General features: G+C 36.7%; 1 protein-coding gene across 1 annotated transcript in view; it reads right to left on the reverse strand.

Annotated features, from left to right (window-relative positions):
- tmem161b (transmembrane protein 161B) overlaps positions 1 to 20,267 on the reverse strand; it is a 140,858-nt gene extending 120,591 nt beyond the window's left edge. The window contains exon 1 of the mRNA XM_039759314.1: positions 20,028 to 20,267. Within this exon, the coding sequence (XP_039615248.1) occupies positions 20,028 to 20,030 (3 nt within the window). The 5' untranslated portion in view covers positions 20,031 to 20,267. The remainder of the gene's footprint in view (positions 1 to 20,027) is intronic.
- Between the last annotated feature and the right edge of the window lie 6,529 nt (positions 20,268 to 26,796).

Raw genomic sequence — 26,796 nt, forward strand, 5'->3', positions numbered from 1 at the left:
GTGGAAAGTAGCAATGCACAGAATTCATTCGAGCTCCATAAGCACAAAGCATAGAATTATTCAACTCAAAATTATATATCAAGCGCATCTCTCTTGTTTAAAATTGTCCAAAATGTTTCCAGGGCAAGATCCAACCTGCGAACACTGCAATCAAGTTCCTGCCTCACTGGGCCACATGTTTTGGGCCTGCTCCAAATTAACATCATTTTGGACCAAAATCTTTACATGTCTTTCAGACAGCCTCGGTGTCACAATCCCTCCTAATCCACTAACAGCTGTGTTTGGTGTATTTCCAGATGGGCTTAAAGTGGAGCAGGACAAACACATGGAAAGTAAGGGAACTGGAAGAATCCTAACTCTCCTATTCCAAGTCAGTGGGTAACTGGTGTTATATACCATATGAAACGGGGGAAAAAATCAAATTTGTACTTAAAGGATCTGTACAAAAATGTCAAAACCTGGCAGGATTTAATCAATAACATTTTAGAATAAGCATTTAAATTGAGGAAGCAGGTTCTCTCCCATCTTTTAGTCCATTTATCTTTATTCATTTATCTATTTACTTATTTTTACTAGCTTAAGGTTTTACTCTGCTGGCCTAGCTCTTTCTCAGGGGTGCAGGTTGATTTGTCTTGAACCTTTTTTTGTTTTTTTTGTAAAACTTGAGTTATTTGTAGGGAATGTTATTCGATTTTAATAAAAATAAATTAAAAACTATAAAAAAAAAAAAAAAAGAAATGGAGACACTCTAGTACCTTTTCATTAATTCTTACTTGTTATAAAAGAAACTTCTGAAGCTGGCTAAGGTTAACATGAACCATTTTTATTCTAAATTTCATTCTGAAGGTCTTTACTATGATTTTGAGAGAGTTCAATGTAACTTGCTGTTTCTTGTGGTTGCTGTTACTGTTCGGACATCTGCAAATTTGATAGTTTTTATCATTTGTTCATCAACCTTTATTTCTGTACTCGCATTCATTAGTGCTTTACTCTTGTTTCTGCGTAAATATTAAAAGGTCCACTTGAAATGAGGTAACCTTATGTAATTTCTCTTTTAAAGCTACAAGGAACTGTTGTTCCTTTAAGAAGTTTCACCCTTGCTGTCTGTATCATAATTAGTGCTATTAGTCTTGGATCATTCGAGTCTATTGCTAAGACATTCCTCAGTTTGACGCAATTTACTCTATCAAAAATCTTCTCATAATAAATAAAACAAAGATATAATTCCCATACACAATGCTATGTTCACTAATGATACTCAACAATGCCATTGCATTTCTTATTCCGTGCATGTGCTGAATCCAGATTAGTCTTCAACTATGTACAGTATTCATCACCACCTTCTTCTCCTTTGTGTTTTTTTTTTCTTTTTTAAATCTTATCTTAACCAGAACTTCTGAGGCATTAGGTTTGTAGGACATACTAAACCTACTTTTCTTTGCTGCAAGTCTTGCTCAACCAAATAAACTAATGGAATAAAATTCACTCTTTCCTTTATAATCCATTGCAAGCACTAAATGGACTCTCTCTACTCGACTGCAACTTCTGCTTTATAGCAGTATCACTTTGCCTAGGGTGCCGTAAAATAACTGGAGTAATTTCTAATTGCTCAGCAGATGCAGGTTTTACACTAACAAAAGAAGACCAATGTTTGTAAACTTGTAGTAGATGTGCTCACAAATACAAGGTACAAACAAAGTGAACAAAGAGCATCTGATAAAAAGAAAAAGTGGGCTGAACAACCTATGTATACTAGAGGAAGCCATCCCTGAAAAAATTGGGACCAAGTATCACCTACACCTGGAGTGAAAAAGAACCAAAACTTAAGTTCACGTACTTTTGATTCTGAGAACTATTGTCTGTATCGCAGCAGTTTGGATGAAGCCAGGTAATGTATTCTGGTTACTGGTATTGTTGCAAATGAGAGTTATAACCTATGAGAAGGACAACTCTTTAGCTGTTGAAAGTTTTTCTTCCTAAATTCAACAAGGAAGTTTAGAGCAGCATCTTGCATACAAACACAGAGGAGCAGAGTGGGTTGGGGGGTAAACCAGTGCAGACTAGCCACAACTAGAGGAGCCACGCATGGTGAGAAAAACAAAAAAAACAAAACAAACAAAAAAAAAAAAAAAACAGCATTCCAGGATAAAAACTTGCTGCATACTGTAAAATTTGGTGGTGGTCCATCATGTTATGGGGGCTGTGTGGTTAGCACAGGTACTGGAAACCTTGTTAAAGTTGAGGGCCACATGAATTCCTCCCAGTATTAGCAGATTCTTGACAAGAATGTTCAAAAGTCAGTCACAAAATTGAATTTACGCCGGTGTTGGATGTTTCAGCACGACGATGATCCAAAGCACTGTTCAAAAATCTACCAAGGAATTCATGCAGAGGTACAAGTACAGTGTTCTAGAATGGCCATCTCGGTCTCCAGACCTGAACATCATTGAAAATGTATGGATTGATTTGAAGCAGGCAGTCCATGCTCGGAAGCCATCAAACCTGACTGAACTAGAGGTGTTTTGTATGGAAGAATGGTCCAAAATATCACAAGCCAAAAACTTAGGGACTTGTCAGTGGCTATAGAAGGTGTCTACTGGCTGTTACTTCAGCAAAAGGAGGCTTTACTAAATATTAGTGGGATTATTCCTTTGGGGAGCCCAAATTTATGCCCCTGCCTATTTTTGTTTAGAAGCACATTAAATTGGTTCTGTTGGTCCAATAAAATTATTTCACTACTGAAATATGCTGTTTCCATAAGGTATAAAATAAGTTAAAATGAAGCTGCTGTCTCAAAAGCTTATCAAGTTAAAAATCGATGCTGTGACTTTTATCAGGGGTGTCCAAACTTTTACAAAGCACTGTAAGTCCCAAAACCACAAAATCAAGTACTGTACAATTACTGAATTTCTAACGCTACAGAATAATATCCAATGCCAGGAACAGTCCTGTTCCTATGCCATTATGCCAAAAAAATGGGCTGCAGATTTTTTGTGAGGCTGGATGTCACTTGAAGGTGACCTATGGATTAAATAGCCTTCAACAACAAGGACATAAAGAAACATTTTTCCTCTGTGGAGTAAATTGTAACAGGGAATTGAAATGTGGTGTGCAAGATAGAAGACACTGTAAGGATTATTTACAAGTCAGTTGAATCCATTCTTCATCAACAATTAATCCCACAGCAAGTTTAGTGGAGGTTTTGTTCCCAGAATTGCATTTCTTGAAGTGTTGGCATCACTACACTCAAAGTTCGGGGAGAATATCAAGCTAATCAATTTGAACATTCATTATCTGTGGAATAAAGTGGGATATACAGTACAACTATGACCCCAAATGAAACAATAATAACAGAGTACAGTGATTTATAAAGCTAAGACAATTTATAAGCATTTGATTGCAATATCATGTGCACAATTTTTTACTAAGTATGGGGTGTTGTCCCTATTATACTGATGATCTTTTCCTTAATTGTCTGCTACAAATGCCACAGTGGAGAGGAAAGTAGTCAAACACCCAGTTGTGATAATGCCATCCACTAACACTGTATGGTTTATAATGACTGAGCTATAAAACTGTGGGTTTTAGGAAATCTTTCAAACCTGATCTCATATTAATATCACCCATTGCTGAATCTGAACGACTACTTCTGTGGGATACACCACATGAATAAAGACAGAACATAAATTAATGAAAAGCAACTTCACAAGCAAACCAAATTGCTTGAGTATTGAAGAAAAGCCGTGTAAATGTTACTGCTGGCACATTAGTGATCAATGAATTATATCAAAAATAAAACTTGTTTGGTTTACTGGTATTTCTCTTGACAAGTCTTGAAATATTTTGGTCATCCCTTGAACTTGTAACAGAACATTTTGCCTGCTACTCTGAAATATGTTTAAGTAAATTGCTTGATGTTTCGATTGATTACCATTTTTGTATATGGTTCTGAGTGTCAGCCGAGTTAATCAGTACATCTGCATCATGTCCATATTGCATTAAAGAGAGAAACAAAGCAACATACTTTTAGTCACACTCCAAAATGCTCACAGAAACATAAAAACACACTCAGCAGTTCTCACTCTGCATTACTGTAGGCTTCAAATATTATATTTTAGGGTATGTTCACATACTGCTGAAAAAATTTTGTATGAAACTTGTAGGGACAAATGCATCTTTCAAACATTGTGGAATATGGAACACCACACTACATTCTGAAATAGGTTTGTGTCAGGTTTTTAGCATGTCATGATCAAAGGATGGATGGATATATCTTATTTGTCTCCATGGTTAAAATGTGGCTTTTTACAGAGGCTCTTTAAATAAATAAATGGGTAGGTATGCCATAATCCCGACTGCTACAACAATAATAAACTCATCCCTTGACACTGGCTCTGTGCCGCTCACTTTTAAAATCGCTTCTGTAACCCCAATGTTAAAAAAGTCTGGTCTTGATGCTGACAATCATAACAATTTCCAGCCCATTTCCCATTTACCTTTCCTGTCAAAAGCTCTTGAGCGTGTTGTAGCCTCCCAGCTCACCAATTACTTAACCACTAATAACTTGATGGAACCCTTTCAGTCTGGTTTCAGTGCACAGCACAGCTGTGAAACTGCTCTGCTATGGGTAACCAATGATTTGCTTATGGCAGCAGACTCTGGACAAACCAGCATATTATTTCTATTAGACCTCAGTGCAGCATTTGACACTGTCAGACATGACATTCTACTGTCCAGAATGGAGAACATGCTGAGTATCTCTGACACTGCCCTCCAATGGTTCAAATCCTATCTGACTGATAGGCAAGAGTTTGTTAGTCTTGGCAACAGCAGATCCAGCTTGGCGCCGGTCACACAAGGAGTTCCTCAGGGATCTGTCCTCGGCCCTCTTCTCTTCTGTATTTATATGCTTCCCCTTGGCCATATTATTCGTAGCTATGGACTGGGCTATCATTTTTATGCAGATGATACTCAACTCTACTTCAATGTTAAAAGTGGAACTTCATTAGAGCTTTCTCAGCTCACAACCTGCCTTAGTGAAATTAAAATCTGGATGGAGCATAACTCTTTAAAATTAAACTGCAACAAAACAGAACTCCTGCAAATTGGGACTAAAATGCAACTTAATAAAATGAGCTCCTTCCCAGTCAATCTTGGTGGTGATCTCATCAGACCTGCCTCTACTTCAAAGAATCCTGGTGTCATTTTTGATTCCTCCCTTTCTTACTCTGCCCACATAAATCACATTAAGAAACTTTCTTACTTTCACCTCCGTAACATATCCCGTGTTCGCTCCTTCCTCTCCTTTTCTAATGCTGAGAAACTTGTCCATGCTTTTATCACATCCCGCATAGATTATTGTAACTCGCTGTTGGCAGGTGCCCCTTCTAATCTTATATCACAGCTCCATCTTATTCAAAACTCGGCTGCAAGAGTCCTTACTCGAACCAGCAGCAACGAGCACATCACACCCATCCTACTCCGTCTTCACTGGCTCCCTGTGTCTTAAAGAATCGAATATAAAATCCTACTAATAACCTACAAAGCCTAAATAACCTCGCGCCAAACTACATCAGTGACCTTCTCCATCACTAAGTGCCTGCCCGCCCACTAAGGTCCTCCGATTCTGGCAATCTTGTTGTGCCCCACACTAATCTACACTCCATGGGTGACATGGCCTTCCACTGTATAGCGCCCAGACTCTGGAATGAGCTACCGAAATTAATCAAGTCAGCTGACTCCATGAATTCTTTTAAAAAACAACTCAAAACGCATCTGTTCAGGAAGGCTTTTAGCTCTACTTGACTTCATTCCCCTTCTCTCAGTTTACCTCTCCGTCAAGATGCTCATGTAACCTGTGTGTGTGTGCTAGACCATCAATTCTGTTGTCTGTTAGGCTTTCTCTGAATTTACTGTCTTAATCTTTATTTATTTGGTTTGTACAATGCTATACGCTGTATACCCTGCCATTCTTTCTTATATTCTGTAAGTGCCTTGAGCATGGGAAAGGCGCTATATAAATAAAATGTATTATTATTAATAGGTAATTAATTAAATATACAGACACTATAGCCTGAACATATACCAGAATGACTAAGAAGTAAGAAAATTAAAAAGAAAGAAAACTTATGATTTGGTTGTCACAGTGACAATGAGGCATTATGCAGGCATATCGCTGTTGGTATAAAAGAGCCCCAGAAGCGTTTCTTGATACACTTCTCATGTATGATTTGTTGGCCAAAAATACTCAGCGTTAGTGTTTTAGTGACAAAATGTGCAGCATGGTTCATGAAGGCACGAATTTATGTTTTTAATTCTTTCATTTGTCAATACATCCCAGGGGCCCAGAGTGTACCCTGTAACTAAGCTTGTCCTTCAATTTGCTTACTCATTCAGTGGGCCTCTCTTGATGTGATGTTGCCAGCCAAGCATACCACAAAATAAAAAAACTGTAGTGGCAATCCCAGTGGCTATTGTACAAGATGTGAAGGATGTCACTTCTCACACTAAAGGAAACAGTCTCCTTAGGAAAAACAAACAATCTTCTTTGTCCATTCTTGTATAGTTCCTCTGAGTTCTGAGACAAATCCATACAGTCATTATTGTGGATCCTCAAGCACCTGTAGGAGTGGATCACCTCTACATCCTCTCTCTGAATAGTGACTGGAAACAGAGGCTCTTTGGTGAGGCAAAAGTCAATAGCCAGTTCCTTGGTTTTGCTGAAGTTAAGATGCAGAGCTTAAATACATTGATGACATTGTAAAGGAAGAATAGAGGAACTTCCCCAGTTTTCTTTAAGAAGTCACTCTAAGACGCAGGCAAAGTGAAAGTCATACATATACAAAGAAACATGGGCCTGAACAACAGAGATGCCAAACTACGGGCAGAGCTGGATGGCAACTTTAATACCTCTGTGATGTTTTGTAAGGCTAACAAGACATAGCAATTTTTTTTTTTTTAAATAAACAGTATAGTGTTCAATACATTTTGCTTACACATGAAAGTTTAGCATTTTATTAACATGCATGTATCACACTGCAACATATATTCATAGATGTATGTAGCCCCTGAAATTGTAGAATACATTTGTATATGTTCAAATATTATTTAAAATACAAAACAACCCAGTCCAAATTACTTATTGATTGCCTTTTTATAGGCATAAGGGTTTGTCTCACAATGACTCACTTGGAGCCAAGTTTGGAAAACATACCAAGGTATATACAGTCCCTGACAAAAGTCTTGTCACTTGTGTACAAATTGACCTGAAGTGCCGCTAAAATTTAATTTCTAATCAAGATTTTGTTACAAGAAATGGGTCATTTTAATCCCATCAGCTTTTGTAATAATGTTTCAGTGCAAAACGAAACTGACAAAAAGTATTCTAATATTCACAGCTTGGTAAAGCCCATCGAGTCAATTTTTGGGAAGACATAAGTGTTGTCGCCTTGTTACATGAGCTTCACCTGTGACTAATAATGGATCAATTAGGTCTCAGGTGTGTATAAAAAGAACCCCGGTGCACTAGACCTTCACATCAACTGCAACTAGACCTCTGCAAACATGCCTAAGATTCACCCTGAGACTAAAATGTTGATTATCTAGAGGCTGAAGACCAAATCCACTGCTGATGTGGCAAACACCTTCAATGTGTCTCAATGTCAATTACAGAGGATAAAAAAAAAAAAGATTTGAAGAGACTGGAGACATTTTTGACAAGCCCAGGTCAGGAAGACTCAGCAAGACAACTGCTCGAGAGGACCGTTTGTTGGCTCGAAAATCCAAGGCCAGGCCATTTTCCACTGCAGCAGAGCTCCACGAGACCTGGTCACCTGAAGTCCCTGTGTCAACCAGAACAGTTTGTTGGATTCTGTCTCGAAATGGCCTCCATGGTCGAGTCAGTGCCCATAAGCCAGCACTAAACAAAAGACAATTGAAAAACCGTGTGGTGGTGCTGGGCGATATGACGATATATATTGTGGGGACGACAGAAAAGTGTCTATCGTCCTATTTCTCTTCTATCGTTTCTAACCTAATTTTTTCAATTACTAAAGAAAATATTGCATTAAATAGGCTATGACAAATGTATGATAATGTCTTGTCGCAATGCAATGTATACTCTACCCTTTATATAAGTGAAAATCAAGAATAAAAATGAACTTTTTTGCAAAGAAACTCCGTCTTGTGGTTTTGCGACATGACGCTTTACGTTGTTGCGACATGCTTTACGCTAGATAACTCGTGAGTGCTTAAAGATGGAGACGCAAGAGGTTAAAGATGAATGCCCGGAGTCGCAACAAACTGAAACTGCTATGCAGGCAGCAGCCTAAGAAGTACTTTTACGGAAACGTGGGGGTACGTCAGTGATTTGGTTGCATTTTGGCTTCAAGAGCTCTGACACGGAGCAGAAGACAGTCATGTGCAAACTCTGCCAAAAGACTGTTTCCGCGCCCGACGCTAACACAACAAACCTCTTTTACCACCTGAAGAAGGTCCACGAAAAAGAATACGGGAGAATCGAAGAAATGCGACGTAAAGAAAGTTGTGAAACAGCCCGGGCAAGTGGCGAGAAAAAAATATAGCCAGCCTAAAATTAACGAGTCTTTCATAAAAAGCACACCGTATGAGAAAACGTCCCAGGGCCATAAAGAAATCACATGTGCCATCTTGCATTACATTTGTAAAAGGCATGACCCCCGTGTATGCAGTTGAGAAGGGTAGCTTCCGAGACCTCGTCAAAGTCCTTGACCCGAGGTACGTTATGCCCAGTCGTAAGCACTTCAGTAAAGTCGAGTTGCCTCGCTTATATAACGCATGCCGGGCCCAAGTAGAGAAGGATGTTCGCAGTGTGGTCCATTATGCCTTGACAACTGAACTGTGGACGAGCAGAGCTACGCAGCCCTACATGAGCGTAATACATCCATCCATTACATCAGCAAAGACTGGATCCTCTGTGCTCGCCGTTTATAGACTGCGTACTTTCCAGATGACCACACGGGAGCCATGATAGCCCAAGGTGCGTTACTCGTGCAGTAATTTGTACGTGGTACTTTTAGTTTACTGTTCTGTCATTTTTACTGTAGTAATTCCGAGAAAGACCCCCTAATAAAGTATTTATCTATCTAGGTCTGAGAGATGCACTGGAGTCATGGGGACTGCAAGAATGCCACCTTGTCTGTGTCACCACGGATAATGCCACTAATAACATCTCTGCAATGGAACTGAATGAGTGGGAATGGCTACAATGATTTGGTCATCGTCTACAGCTAGCCATTGGTAAGTGTAAAACAATCTAAAAATTGCCTAGTGTAATATTGCAATTGGAATACTATACTAACAGCAAAAATATTAGTGAATTGAGATTAGTTTGGTTATCCTGTGTTATGTTTGATGTACAAGACATTATTATTGAACAAGTTATACTCGCCTACATTTTATTCATTATTTATTATTTTACCTGTTATGGCAAAAACTGAATTCTGATACTTGCTGCCCACAGATCTAGTTGTATTAACATACTTTAATTGTTAAATCAATCCATAAATTAGTTAAGGAACACATGATCAAGTTAAAATGTCAAAATATGTTATTAAATTACATACTTTTCCATTTGATCCAAATAGAGAACGCTCTGAAAGCTCTCACACCAGCATCTACAAAGCAGGCTGTGGAACGTGCAGTTGGAGTCTGTAAAAAGGTGGTCGGTGCCTTCTCCAACTCATGGAAGAGAAAACGTGACTTGGCCAAGGCACAAGCAGTGCTGGGCTTGCCTCCCCATCAGCTCATCACTGAAACCCCTACAAGATGGGACTCTCGGCAGCAGATGATAGAGAGGTTCCTTGAACAGGAGAAAGCTCTTTCACAGGTCCTCCTTGCAGACAAGAAGGTGAGACATGGACATTGGACATTACACACTGATGCTTTTCATTGTGGATTCTGATTTGTTTGTAGCCTAGATTCACCTCATGATAGTAACCCATTTTCTTTGCTTGCTATCTGACTTAGGCAAGACACCTGGTGCCAAGCTAGCAAGACATGGTGCTGCTAGAGTCCTTAAACACAGCACTGGGTCCACTGTTCGAGTTTATTGATGCTTTGTCAGGGGAGAAGTATGTCAGCGTGTCTTTTCTGAAGCCGGTACTGCACCTCTTTAACAACGAAATCCTCAGCCAGCAGGATGGGGATACAGAGCTCACAAAAGCAATAAAAGTGGGCATTCTCAAGTACTTTAATGAAAAGTATGATGACCATACCACCAACAACCTTCTGGACATGGCGACACTTGTTGACCCACGGTTTAAGACAGCCTACATGAAGGAAGAGAGGGTGGAGTTCATAAAAATGAGAGCTGCAGCAGAGCTGGTGGACATGGCGGCACCTGAAAGTGCACAAACAGAAGCAGCCTCCATTTCATCCCCAGCTGCTGAAGATAATCCAGAGCTTCCCTGTCCCCATCCCACAAAGAAGAGTTTGGGTAGCTACTTCAAAAAGGCAGGTCAAGGTACCACCCACTCCCAGCCAAGCAGAGCATCCATTGAACTGGAGCTCTCCATGTATCTTCAGGCACCTGGGCCTGACTCGGAGACCGACCCTCTGGAATGGTGGAGGCAGCATGAGTTGAGTTTCCCATCGGTGGCCAGGCTCGCCAAGAAGTACTTATGCATTCCCGCTACTAGTTCTTCATCTGAAAGGGCCTTCAGTGCGAGTGGGAACATCATCACACAAAGGTCATGTCTTAAGCCAAACACAGTTGACCAACTTGTCTTCCTCGCACTCAACCTATAAATTTGAAAGAGACATTTTTTCTACTTTTACAAAGTAGCCTTTTATGTTTGCGCTTTTATTCATGACTAATGCCTTAAACAGTGTTATGTTCAACTCTGATATTTACTTTTGATACTTTATTTTGGTTTGCAAACTTTGCACTACAAGGTTGAAAAATGTTTTGTGTTTATTTTTTATAATTGAGTGCTTTTCTGCTCAGAAACTTGAAATGGTTGTGTACTTTAATTTTTTTTTTTTAAATAAAGTTTATTTTGATAATACTATTTAAATAACTATGATGTGGATAAAAAAAAATGTGAAGGCTACTGTAGCTCTACCTCCACCACATCTGTTGTCAGTTGATACATTTATATTGCTAAACTAAAATGTATTTTTCTCATTTGTGACAGTTCAGTTAAATGTCACTTCAAAATAAAGCTGCAAAAAAAAGTATGCAATGGTATTTTTGTCAAACTTTTCAGAGAATAACTGAAAACGTACTTTATTGTGGGTGGTATATCGCGATATATATCGTTATTGTGATATAAAATAATCCATATCGTGATATATGATTTTTCCATATCGCCCAGCACTACCGTGTGGCATTTGCCAAGGCCCACAGCCTGCTAAAAGGATGGACGCTGGAAAAGTGGCAGAAGGTGGATTTTTCAGATTAATCTTCTGTTGAATTACACCACAGTCACCGCAAATATTGCAGGAGACCTACTGGAACCCGCATGGAGCCGAGATTTACCCAGAAAACAGTGAAGTTTGGTGGAGGCAAAATCATGGTCTGGGGTTACATCCAGTATGGGGGTATGCGAGGGATCTGCAGGGTGGAAGGCAACATCAATAGTCTAAAATACCAAGAAATCTTAGCTACCTCTTATATTCCCAACCATAAAAAAGGACAAATTCTGCAGCAGGATGTTGCTCCATCGCATACTTCCATCTCCACATCAAAGTTCCTTAAAACGAAGAAGATCAAGATGCTCCTGGATTGGCCAGCCCATTCACCAGACATGAACATCACTGAGCATATGTGGGGTAGGATGAAAGAGGAAGCATGGAAGACGAAACCAAAGAATATTGATGAACTCTGGGAGGCATGCAAGTTTCTTTGCTATTCCTGATGACTTCATCAATAAATTGTATGAATCCTTGCCAAACCGCATGGAAGCTGTCCTTCAAGCTCATGGAAGTCATACAAGATATTAAATTTGGATCTCACAGCGCCACTACTTAATTTGCTGACATTTTTGGATTTACAGTAAAGTTGTTCATTTTCTGTATAGGTGACAAAACTTTTGTCTTGCCCAAATTTGACCTTTCTGTCTTGATTCAATGATAAATCTTTTTTCAGTGAAACTAATTTATTTCAGTGCATTAAACATCATTTGGGAGGGTTTTAGCTTTTCATATGAGCTATTTCTAACACCCGTTGATTAATTAAAAGTCAGGTTAATAGCAGGAGTTTCTACAAAATAGAGAAGCGACAAGACTTTTGTCAGGGACTGTACAGTATGTATTCCACAAGTACTCTGTCCATTTCCACAATTTGAAAAGTTGTAACAGGATTAATCAAATCAATGATTTTCCTTATTATCCAGAGACTGTGAATAGGATGTACAAAAAGGATAATCCTTATTAAATATGAAGAGTCAGGCTGCCAGACCTAAATTCAAAAAGTATATAATTATTTGACTATATTGCCTTGTCGAATGGTTGAGCCACAGATGAAACACAACAATTATAAACATCCCATCCTAATAACAGGTTTAATGAAATATATTTCCAAAAACAAAAGTAAAAAAACACACATACACACAAGCAAGGGTTTGATTCAACATGAATAACCTACGGCAGAGGGACAAGGTTCTGAAGAAGTTTCCTTACAGCAGTCATGTGAAAAAAAAATGGCATAGGTAATCAGTCATTATCACATGCAAGTCATTTAAACATCACTGAATTGTTCACTGTGTATAAAGTATACATTAACAGATATTACTAAACCCCTGAAAGATGTGCGATGCAGTAACCTTGTATGGGTGTTATGAGCTACTTATGCTGAATTTTCAGTAGCACCTACAGCAATCAAGAAACACATTTCCAGTCACCAGATAGTTCAAGGATAGTAAACCATAGAATTTCAAACAGCAGAAGGCAGCAACTATTTTACTTAGCTGTGTTAAATGTCTGCATGATATTCGAAGGATCAATACAGATGCTTTTAATAACAAGCATTCTCATGCAGAGATAGCAAGTAACTTTGCATTCTGCAAACATAAAAGGCCCACTTTTAATGAATATTTCAAAAACAAAACATTGACAGCTAATCAATAAACATGTCATGTTTGATATTCCACAATAATTCTCTACTTATATTGTTTATTTTATTCTAAAATTTAAACTTCTGTAAGATCTTGATGTACATAATGAACACATATGTATATACTGTAAATTAAAACTAGCAGTTTTGTGTATCAAAGAACATAACATTAGAAAACTTTAAAGTTAAAAAAGTAAATACCGTTTAAAAAGTCAATCTTAGTTTAAATTGAAATTAAAGCCATGGAATGCTGGTCACAAAAGTCAGCGATGGAGTTGGAATATTCATAAATTCACACTTGTGAATTTCTCATGAGATCTTTTCAACAAAAGTTACCAGACCAAACTGACTAAACTATGAGTTAAGCCATTTTCACACATTATAAACATTCATTGTCTTCCAGGATTGTCAACAAAAAAAGTAACCCTTGCACCTTTTTAATTTAATCAGCTTCCATCACAACACAACCTGATTCCAAGTTATGCTCTTTTATATGAACTAGCTTAATTTACATTCTTGTGTGTTCACCACTACTAAACATATAAATAAAAATATAAAATTAGCTGGGGTTTGCAAAAAACACAAAAAAAAATACAAAACTAAATACTAAATAATTCAAGTCCTTTAATAAAGTTTCATTACTAAAAAAAAAAAAAACATTAACAACCAAGAACTGTATCAAACAGTCTAAACTTTAAATAGGCTATCAATGATTACAATGTTCTCTTGTACAGAATACATAAAATATAATTCACTATGCCATAAGATACAATTGTGACAATTAAGCAAAAACAGATTTATAGATTATCTAATAATGTTTAAATCCTTTTCCACCTTTCTCCCAAATGCCCGGTTTTCACAAGAAATGTATCCTGGCAGTTTTTCATATACAGTATTTTTTCAGTTTAGCACAAAAACTACATTGTAAAATAGCATCTCCTGATATTGTTATGGATTTAAAACTACTCACACCAAAAGCCAAGGTGGAAAGTTTGCATATCAAAAACTAATGTCTCACATGTATATGTTACTTTACCAAGCATGCACCAAGAGACAGACACTCTTAAATGGCAATATGTACTAAATATCGATATCAAAAGCAAATTTGGAAGTATGGAAAAATGGTGTTGATGTACTCCTGTTATTAACCCTTCCATAAGTATCATTTAGGTGTCAAGCTGAAATACAAGCATTCAAATAATTGTTATCTATACTAATAAAAGGCAAAGCCCTCACTCACTCACTCACTCACTCACTCATCACTAATTCTCCAACTTCCCGTGTGGGTGTAAGGCTGAAATTTGGCAGGTTCATTCCTTACAGCTTCCTTACAAAAGTTGGGCAGGTTTCATTTCGAAATTCTACGCGTAATGGTCATAACTGGAAGCAGTTTTTCTCCATTTACTGTAATGGAGATGAGCTTCAACGCCGTGGGGGCGGAGTTTCGTGTGACATCATCACGCCTCACATGTAATCACGCAGTACATAGAAAATCAGGAAGACCTCCAAAAAGCGCTGAAGAAAACATGCATTATATAATTGAGAAGGCAGCGAAACAATAAGAAGCGAGCGAGTGACATATACAACCATATTGATGAGTTCTGCTACTTCGGAAACAAAGCACGATGTAAACCTACACTTTACATTAAGTTCATAGACAGGCTGCCGCTGGCGTTTGTAATTTAGTGCCTGCCCATATAAGGCCGTCCGTCAGCGGCAATCCAATAGCAAACTCCCACTAAATATTCACGGGTTAAGGACTGTGCTTATGCAGAGGAAGATGAGATGGTCAGCGTGGTGTTTGGCACAAACTCTCGCAGAAAGTTTTAAGTGCCAGGACTAAGGTAACATTAAATACAGCCATGGACATAGCATGAGATGGCACCAGCACAACTGGGGAACTTCGATGCATGTACACCGAGGCTCACGGAACTGACGAGTGCACAGATAAAAGCAACAGTTCCAAAGAGCTGAACAAAACCGAATTACACAATTGAAAAGGCAGCAAAAAATATGAAGCGCCTGATACATACAAGCATATTCATAAATGCAGCTACTGTGGAAACAAAGCACACGGTGGAAAAAGTCAATGTCCCGCTAAAGGAAGACAGTGTAAAAAACCCGTGCATGCAGTGTGTCAGGTCTCAGATAAAGAAGAAGACGAGCTGTTTATTGATGCAGTAAGAAACGAATCGATGAATGAAACCTGTCATCTTTACAACGATTGACAAACACGGAATGTAACTTGAACACAACACATCCTACAAATACGAACCTGATTGAAAGAAATAATGATAATCAAATCCTTGATGACAGCAACACTCAGTAACACTCACAAAACAAATACTGTATATTGACAGTCATGTTACGTTATTTTTAAAATGTTCCCTTTTCTTTTTCTAGCTTTTTAACACACTACTTCTCCGCTGCGATACATATATATATATATATATATATATCCCGATCTACATACTAGAATAATGGATACTTTATTCGCCATCAATGATTGTTTTGGTAAAGCCATACTCAGTGTATTCATTAGATGAACGGTAAAAAAGTAAGAACGAGGGAGGATGACTTATTGAGGCATGCAGGCTGTAGTGCGCGCCAACTCTATCTGAATTGCGCGATCACATTTGAAAAATATATCTTTTCAAGTTCTATTTAGTCCATATGTGTCAAACTCAAGGCCGCGGGCCACATCCGGCCCGGCGGGTAATTATATCCAGCCCGCGAGATCATTTTATATACTGTATTATTGTTATTAATGGCCCGGGATATGAAGCGCTGGTAACACAATAAACTACAGATCCCATAATGCAGCGCTTCAGCTGCCTTGCCAACACTTACGCGTTAATAAAGTCTAGCTTATGATGCTGCAAGTTATTGCGAAGCTAGCTCACACGATGCTGAAGAGAAAAGTTGATTCTGAAAATAGAGCCTTTAAAAACCGATGGGAGGCTGAGTATATGTTTACTGAACCCGTGTGTCTCATTTGTGGAGCTAATGTGGCTGTAATTACAGAATTTAATCTAAGACGGCACTATGAGACAAAACATCAGGGAGTTCTGTGTTGTGGAGATTCTCAGGATGGATTGCAGGTGCTCATCAGTGAGGCTGAAAGACCTGAATGCAATGCAGAAGATACAGAAAGCAGAAGAATTAAATAAGAATCTGACACTTCAGCGGACGTTTTTACCCGTGCACAATCACAAAGTGATTTCAAGTGAAGTTGCTTTTATGGGAGACACAAATGCACCAGTGCAACTTTCCATGTTGCCAAGTAATGTTAAACCAAGTCGTCACTACGGTGTTCCCAAACACGCACTTTGCTGATAAACCGGCGCACTGAGTTTGCACGGCGCTTTGGTGACTTTGAAGAACAAAAAGTCCGTCTATGCGGCTCGAACCTTGTGCATGTTTGGTAGCACATATCTGTGTGAGAAGCTCTTCTCAGTGATAAAGAATAACAAAACAGCACACAGGAGTCGCCTCACTGATGAGCACCTGCAATCCATCCTGAGAATCTCCACAACACAGAACCTCACACCAAACAGAAACGAACCTGTTGCCAAAAAAAGATGCCAGGCGTCCAGCTCTAAAATGACATATGAGCAAAGACAACTGAATGATTTGATTTGTTATTGCTGAAAGGAACACATTTTATTTATATTTCCAGGTTTTGTTATGCAGCATGTTCATATTTGAATTTGTATAATTTTGAAAGGATATATTTTTATGGAGAGCAAAATCTTTTGGGATATTTAAAATCTAAGTTTATTTTTATATAAATTTACATAAGAGTAAAGAAATTTGAATGTTTGTTCTTTTAAGTTATTTAAGGTTTGAGTTGATTTATTCACGAATAATATTCCTGTCTGTTTTTACCATTCCTACCAAAGATATTTCTGTCGACTAAATAAAAATTCCTTCTATTTAAAATTTAAATAGAACTTGAACAAATACGATAGTTCATAATATCCACGCAGACTTGCACATAAGAGCGGAGTTATCCGTTTTAACAAGCAGCGTATTGCACTGATCTGAAATAGCTGTGTGTGTATATATGTAGATATGTATGTATATGTATATATGTATATATATATATATATATATATATATATATATATATGTGTGTGTGTGTATGTATATGTATGTGTATATATGTAGATATATATATGTATATATGTATAGATATGTATATATATATATGTATATATGTATAGATATGTATATATATATATTTATATATATATATATATATATATATATATATATGACAGCAACACTCATCACTCACAACAGTGACAAAACAATTACATTGACAATCATGTTACGTTATTTTCAAAATGTTTCCTTTTCTTTTTCATTGCTTCTTCAACACACTACTTCTCCGCTGCGAAGCGCGGGTATTTTGCTAGTTTTTCAATAAATTTGACAATGAGATTAAAGCAATTATGAATTATGCATTTGAACTTTAAACAACCCATTTCTACCAAAACACCAGCAAATAATGAAAAACTTCAAGTGACAATAACGCAAGAAACTTAAGCATATTTTGCATATAAGTCAGTCTGATTGGAATGTGGTTGTAGAATGCATTAGCAAGAATTTTTAATTAATTCAAATATTTAAAATATATTGCCCATTGGGCATCACTGAACCGAGCTTCATGCATTAAATATTCCAAAAAAACAATTGGCAGTGAAATTCATTAGTTTAATTTTTAAAACCACAAAACTAAAACTAACATACTAAAAGCATCAATATATCTAAGACTGTAGTTTAATGTACGTCCTACAAGAAATATGTATTTCTTTAACAACTGTATAAATACTTTAGTAATAAAGACCCTTTAGTATACATAATACTTATAAAGTAATCGGCATATAGTAAATAAAGGCACAATGAGCTTGAACTGCCCCATAAAAGTTTCCTTAGCACACAGCCAATGGATGTTTATGTGAAGGGCGTTTGTCTTATTTCATGAAGTTCACAACTTTTGCGCCCACTTCGTGATTTTCAAAGACCTAAAAATTAATCACATAAAAATATTCACCTTGTAAACTGATTTTGGAGTTGATTTTGATTTGATACACGGATGGTCTCAAAAACACACTTTATTTTACTTGCATTAATTTTCCTAACAAATCAAAAGCATCCAGCTGCAGAGAGGAACTTTCAAGCCACTTGCCAATTTTGCATAGTTAGGCACAAGGGCAACACAGCCCGAGCACAGTCAAAAAGCAACCAATAACCGCTCTGTTTAATGTAGTGATGTTCATGCAGCAAAATTACAAATTGCAGTTCTCATATATTGGTGTACACTATAAGTCTTCCAGCCTTTAAAACAGTTAGCTTGGTTTAAAAAAAAAAAAAAACTGTAATGTGCAATGCCGACATCTATGCACTGTATATTACAACAGAGAGAGAGAATACTGCAACTTTATGAGCACAATGCAAAAACTACTGGATGTCACCTCTTTCTATAGAAACAGCCCACGAGTTGGGAGAAACCATTGGACATCATTAATAACTGAGCTTCTGTATCATCCTTCTCATAAAGCAGGCAATCATTCTCCACTTCCTCCTTGTTCATCAAGGCCATACCCATCTTTTTTTAAACACACATGCACTTGGATGAATTCTGCAGCATAGAGACAACATTTAATAGCACACTGATGAATGGAAAACTGACAATTTTCAAGAAACATGCAACTTTGAAAGGTAAAAATGTGAAAGGTGAAAAAGACCAATGGAATTTCTTATTTCAGGTTTCCAACCAAAATAAAATGTCTAAGTTTCAAAGATACACATCTTTCTAGCGAGATTTCAATTTTATTAACAGTCAAAGGAAAAACCAATTATTTAAAACTGAAATTATTTAAAAGTCCTGAAAAATATTTTTGAACATGTTCCCTTTATTAATTTTTAAAACTCTTTCGTGCCAGCTGTATATAATACAAACAATGGCAACCTTCAAATAGTTGCATTCAATTTAATTCATATACACTGCAAAACAGAAGAGTCTGCAAACAAAACAAATGCATCAAAAATATAAGACTATTAGCGCAACACTGTTTAGTTTTTCTAACAAACCATGAACATAGATATTTAATTGAGAAAGAGATTGCAAGGGCAAAACTGATAATTTCCCTCTTTGCTACCCCACTAGCAGTATTAATAGGTAGACCCAACATTCAAAGCAGTGGTGCTCACTACAAAAGATTCTAAATAATTAGCTAAACTATTTAAAACATACAAACATCATCCTCCGATGTTAAGCAGGGACTGATTAGTACATACAGTTCCATTTCAGTTTGTGCATTGACGGCAGCATTACAGCCCTATTCACCTGTACTGATTCTCCAAATAAAACAGTATTCACTACTCTGGTAAAGTGGATATATGTCCTGTTTTAGAGTTCAATTGGTAACGTTATACATAATCATATGTCAACCTATACGTTTTAACTTTTAAAAGTAATCTTACAAAACAATTAAGATAGTATGAAGAGGTTTTATCATGTGACATTATCGGTAAAGCTTTCTTTAGGTGGTTAGAAAGCAAGGACAGTCACAAAGCACTTTGCAAAGTATGCTTTAAAGTGTACTGCTCAAGAATCCATTCACATCTTCCATTTAAATCCTTTATTTCTTAATGTTACATCTCTTAATTGTGTCAGAGAGAATTCAGAGAAGCTGTTAAAATACAGGTACTATAAACAAAAGTAGCTCACTCAAAACAAAACGTTGAAAATCCGATAAACCCTGAGGTGCGAAATGAGAAACCCTGGTTTATGGTTGAGGTTGATATTCAGGTCATCATATCGTAACATAAGCTGTGAAGCAAGTGTGGCAACATGAATAAACTGACCCAAAATTCTCAAAAGAACTCGAACTAATAATAAATAGTTAAGTATCTATTTACGCACCATATTGCTGGAAGGCAGGACTCACAGTCCCGGCTGTCTCACCATACACCGCAAGTCGTATAACCAGCTGCACAGAGGACATAAAGACTTCTGTATTCGTGACACCTCCGATTCACAGGAAAAAAATAATATCATTATACATTGCACTCCATTTGTCCAACCACATAAGCATCTGACTTTCAAAAAGGTACAGAGATAAACCTTCCAATCATACAACCCAATCTCCACCACTTCACTGTTTTCAAGCGCTGTAGAGGTCATGCGAAGCCCCCCCCCGTGACTGTCTGCCCTGGTAGACGCCTGACTCAATATATTCACTCTTTTTCTCCTTCCTTCGTTCTCCTTTCATAACATCAATAACAAAGACAAAATACATGAACGTTTAAAATTTATATGTATTTCCTAAAATGATTATTTCTCAAGTTGGTAAGATGTTTGTTCCAAATGAGTCAGGCTTTAGTATAGCTAATCATGAATCGAGAAGACCTTTCCGCTATCCTGAGTGCTGATGTATAGAGGCTGGTAGTTACTTGGTTGTATGGTTTGTGTTTTTCCTTCGTTTATTATTTCTTTTGGTGTATCGGCATTTTTATGTTGTTGTGTTATAATTCAGTAACTGTAATAATGTACTCCACTAGAGACTTTTAAGGAGTTACTATATGGTAGTGTAGTATTTTACTTAGTTGTATTTAATGAAGATTTTAGACGATTTACGCTGTAGTGCATTTGGATCGAGCTGTGGTTGCAAGCATTGGGTGCTCATACTAGTGATTTCATAAGAAATGTTTCGGGCTCCTGCAACAGCTAAAATACATTTTGTAAGGTGGAGTCTAAGTGCTAATGTGCACGAAATGTTACACTCTGGCTCGCTGAAACAGTGTTATTTATTTATTTGGGAAAGATACTTAAGTCTCTTATTGCTTCGTTAAAGTGTGCTATTGTCGGCTTTCACTTGTCACAGGGCCGGTGGCGTGGGGAGGGGGCTTCAAAGGCTTTAAGCTCCTGATATGTTATGTAACTCCCCATCTTTATATGTGTATACATAATGTTTGATCTGCCTCATAGCCCCAATCACGACCTAGACTGCAGGAACTCCGGCTTCCTCGTTTATCGTAACAACACACGCTTCTGTATGCGTATGACATCTTGCCGGACGGTCGTCTGAAGTTTATGTAAAATTTAAAACACTGCGAGGGGAAGTAAGACGGCGACAAGCAGGCTAGGACCGTGATACTATAAATTTCAAGAAGCACCCCTGCCCAGCACAGTCAGTCAATCAGTTTTAAACTTAATCTCAGAGCTAATAATTCACTTAATGATCGAAGGAAAATATTTAAAATTTTAAACACATTTTATAGAAGGTGGTTAGCTCCAGTTAAACGATATCAAATTTTGCACACGTTTTTATGAACTAGTACGGAAAAATCGTTTAAATCAGTAGTGCACTTCCTGATTTATGATGTCAGAGGCTTAGATTAGATCTGATTGGTTTAATGAGAATGGGTATTCTGTAATATCCGTGTTCAGGACTAACAAAAAAACCCGCCAATATCAGATTATCTATCCCAGCACAAAGGACAGAGTTAGGATGCCAATCCTCCACAGGGCCCACATTAGTTAAGTCATTCGTGAATGTCTGTAAACCTTTTAAGGTGGTTGTTACTTTAGATATTGTAAAGATACATGATTCTCTACACTTTTAATGGATTTCCTAAGTAAAGACTTGACACATAAAATTGGATTTGAACTCAGGTTATTAGACTGTGATATTTAATAAATTGGATAATCTTGTTTGTAAAAGCATATTTAATGTTTTACAGTAAATAACCTGTGGCTAATCATTTAGCAGCAATATTTTAACACATTGAAAATCAATATTGAAAATGAGTGTGCTTGGTGTGTGGGTGTGTTTGTGTGTGTCCTGCGGGTTGGAAAATGGATGGATTGTTATATTAATGATTATGTTAGTTTTTACAAATATTTTTGAGTCCCCGGATTTAGGGGGTGGGGGCCATGGATAAAAATGTCTATCATTCCTAAACGGCTTGTAAGATTTTTAGTAAACCCCTTTAAGGTGAAAGTTGTACGATCACATAATGATTGTTTTATTTCAAACCATTGTGGTGGCGTACAAGGCCAAAATTTTAAAATTGTGTCACTGTCCAATACTTAATGAACTGTATATCAAATTGTCAGTCTCTGACATCTTCTTGTTTCCCACAACTCTACACCTCATGGTATGTGATATTTGAATATGTTGCATGAATAACCCTCTTAATGTCTTACCATAACATTTCAAAAGGATTCAGGAAAGTTTTCTGGCTTGGCCAATCCATGACATAAGACCTATGTTCCCACCAAGGTAGGTGCATGTGCAAACATACAAAATGTTTTATGCTTCAGCACACACAATTCTCCACTACCACATAAATAAACGAGTTAACAAATGTTTAGGATCACTGCTAGTTGAAACATCCACTTTGGTCTCAACTGCATCTTACAAACTGATAGCCTGCCATTCTTCCCAAGAATTCCTTAATAATCATCAGAATTCATGCTTCCCACAGAGATGTCAAGTTTCCAGGGGCAGAGTAAGACATACAGCCAACCCAGGGCCTACTTGTGAATGGATGTTTCAATTTTGGACACCTTTTCCCACAAAGCAGTTTTCCTGATGTGTTTAAGCTTTTTTATTTTTTGATCAAATGGGGCTTCTTCCTAAACCCTTGTATTGTCAATGTGATTCTTTTTGATTTATGCATCTCTTCTCCAGAGGCATCTGCGGATGTTTGGAAATGATGAAATGTTATGTTCTGATTACATGTACCTCTTTTTACTATTTCTGTAGGTGAAATTGTAGGAGGTCACACACTTCTCAGTAGGGTTGCTATTGTTTTAAATACTCTCCATTTGTATATTGCCTACCATTGAATATATGGAGTCCAAATCTTTTTGAAGTGCCTGTTCTGTCTTGTCCACATTGATGAGAATTCTCCGATTTTTCCACCATTCTGCTGCTGTTTCCTGAGTTTGAGGAATGATGCTAGCTTTTTAGAAGATAAACTGACCTGCCTTTTTGCAATTATTTATATTTGAACTGACCTGCCTTTCTGCAATTATTTATAATTGCTCCTCTTTAACACACCATTTCAGATCTTCAGTTTGATAAGTTAACTTGGTTAATTGGTCAGCATTATGTCTTTGACCCATACTGCATACTGCTGATACTGCATGACCTTAATGTAAGTCATAGAACAAGGGGTTCACTTATTTTTAACACCTGCACAGTTTCTTTATTTTTTGTGTATTTTGCCTTATCCAAAGCACTGTCAAAATGATTAATATTTATACTTAATTTAAATTAGGAAGTGATACATTTTGATTAAGTACATATTTTGAGATTAAATGACAATCTCAAATTACTCAGTAGTTTCACAGATTTTCAATTATGACTGTGTAATTTTTTAATTTTTAAGTAGCTTTGAATTAAAATTTTTGATCAATAATAAATGTAAACTGAACAAAATAATCAATAGATTTAAAAAGTCAAAATGTATTTACTTTATAATATTAAAACTGATTTTTGTACTTGCTGTCCTTTAATAAACTAACAGGACTAAAGGCAAGACTACCTTTCTTACCTAAAACATATATTTTGCTGCAGTCATATCCATAGTGAATTAAAAAAAAATGTCTTAAAATATGATTGAAAAGTTAAATATCACAACACTGGACACACTGGCCATTTTTAAAATGCTAATTATTTGTCTCAATTACCTTTATGCTGACCTGAATTTTTATTTTCCTTTTATTTGCATAATCCTTTCTGCCACACATGATATAGTACATACTCTTACTGCAATGTAGGCAAAGGCCTAATTAGAATTCCTGTGTGTTTATATTTAAAACTGTACAAAATACAAGAAATTCAAATAATGTTTAGGACACTATGTATTTAAACTAAAGAGTTAATTTCTTAGTTGCACAGTTCCACTAAGTGTGCAGAATTAGTGTAAGCCCACTCTAAATGTGTAATTTCAGTTTTCAAGTATACTTACAAGAAAGATTAAGCATTCATTTCACTGAATAAATATATAAATAAAAACAAACATGGTATTATTAATGATTTTTTGAGAATCTTGAAAGACATGTCCCATCTTTAACAAGACAAACCCCAATGTGGAAGTGATTATGAAAGTAAGTTTGTGTTGGGTAGTTAATAGAATTTGTTTCGAACACGGTGTGTAAAAAATAAGGCTTCCCATTCTACATTATGTTTTCATCTTGTTTTACTTTAGCTTTAAACATGCCAATTCAAAGAGTTTAATAAAAAGACAGTATCAAAAATGTATATTCTAGAAATACAGCTTCTATAACTTTGAAACAATTGCATAAATGTAATCTATAAAACTGTGCCTTGTTGGTACCAAAAGTAAATAAATGAAATCTTCAAATTCCGAGATTCATATGCAGACCAAAAGTAAATATGCATATTAAAATGTAAAATGAAAGTTAATTTGTTTCTATATTTTGTCAACCTGGGACGTTTCTCGGGAACATCAATGTGACTGGCCACTGCAAGACTTGGATGGAATAAAGGTAAAGCATTTTTCTTATGCAGATTAGGTCAGTTTAGAATCAGTTATGAAACTAGCTCCACATCCTTGGTGCATAGGGTGATACTAGAGTGTCTAATGAAACCACACCATAATTTACAGTATATGGTATTTTATACAAGAATTGTAAACAGTTTAAAGAAGAACTAGCTTTGTGTATACCTATGAAGGACACAATGAGTAGTAACATCACTCGGCATTAAATTTTCAAAAATGACTGTTGCATAATAGTCCGTACACAATTTTGATGTGATGAACATATCATCTGCGGTGGGCTGTCGCCCTGCCTGGGGTTTGTTTCCTGCCTTGTGCCCTGTGTTGGTTGGGATTGGCTCCAGCAGACCCCTGTGACCCTGTAGTTAGGATATAGCAGGTTGGATATTGGATGGATGAAAAGATCATTTGTTACCATAATTTATTGTAAAATATTAGAATTATTAAATTGTGCAACAGAACAACCAGTTTAAAATGAAATGCAGTTCAGTTGTCCTCACAAGGTCATTCAGAAGCAAGCATTTTACTACTGTACTTGAAGTAAGCATTTCTAAAGATAATACCACGAATGTATGACTAAAGCAGGTAGGTGGCACAAAGTAATAAAAGAGTGATAGAAGAAAAAAACACTGTATCACATTGGGGCAATCAGGAGTCGGGCAGCAAAATAAGGTCCAGTATGCAAAAATTGGATTAATCAATTCAGAAGTATGTGAATACGGGGTAAGAATTGGAATGACATGAAGTATTCTTTAAAAGAGACTATAAATCCCTTCTCAGCTTAGACAAGAAGTCAATTCCTATTTGACCTGTCAACTTTTCCATATCAAAACACCTATTAACCACACCTAGTCTCACCTCTCAATATTCTTCCATTGTATCTCACTACCCTTAAGTTTTTGTCTCACATTAGACTTGAAGACTGTCATGTGTCATTATAGCTTAGCTTCAAGGTTAATTCTTTGGTCAGAAGAGACTCTTAAAAAATTCTTGGTTTACCATAATAAGTAGTCTGTGGTGGACCCTAGTTTCACACTGCATGCTAGGCCTATTTAACATGTAAATGCCATGTTCTTCTAAATTCCAAGCAAATATACAGATGGGCTTGACCTGATGATTTTTAACATAAATGTAAATGATTTGGCTAAAGCAAAAAAATGAGTAAAATAGCAAACTAAACTTTATACGCCTCCATTATGTTATTTCAATTAAAAATAAAATGATAAATATATCATGTGGAAAAACCTAATGAATTCCCCCTAACCACCCTCAATGTGCTAAAGCCTGCAATAAATAGGTTAATGGGGCTGAGGTTCTTTAACCCTTCTGTATTAAAATTCTTATTTATTGAACTAGACAATACAAAGCAAAATAAATTTAATCTCAATAAGCCACATTCTTTCTCTCATTATTAACTCAAAGTTTCAACAGTAGCTTAAAAGACTTGTTGCAAAAATAATGCATTCTGTTTGCATACTGTGATAATCCACAAGTTTTTGACTAGTATTCCTCCCTTCTAGTTGTCATTTGCAAGATCACCAAGATAACTTCTAGATATTCTAAGAGGGAATGCTTGCAGCAGATCGTCTTCATTTACATGATTCATCTTGAAAGACAAATTTAAAGAGAAAAAAAAGTTTTCTTTTAACTTTACATCTGAAAGTCCCCAAGTACAAGTTGTAGTTTCATCCCCAAACTCCCACTCTAAATTGTTGACACTCTAGAAAAGGCCATTCTAAGTGAACCAGAAGACAGGTAATGTAGCATACCTCATATAACTATCTAATGATCATAAAAAAACACAGCTTTTCCAAATTACTATTTTAAATCACTGGAAACTGGGTGGTGGGAGAACCTTATACTGTAAGTTTCAATTTACTATGAAGGATTCTCCTAAAGATATACAAAAACATTTGCTTTTGAAGATTAAAGAAATATATATTGTGAATGAAAATGTTCGTCTAACTACATTATTTCTCATAATATTCACAGAGCTCCAGAAGCAGACCATGACATTTAAAAGTAATGTTGCCCATGGGCATAATTGAAGAAACTTAAAATCCTCTGGCATTCAGATTATTTTTGGAATGAAAGCTGCTTCTGCAGCAGTGCCCAGAAGTACATTTTCTCTACATTTGATAATGTGTAGATGTGATAAG

The sequence above is a fragment of the Polypterus senegalus genome, chromosome 7, assembly GCF_016835505.1.
Source record: "Polypterus senegalus isolate Bchr_013 chromosome 7, ASM1683550v1, whole genome shotgun sequence".
Lineage (NCBI taxonomy): Eukaryota > Metazoa > Chordata > Cladistia > Polypteriformes > Polypteridae > Polypterus > Polypterus senegalus.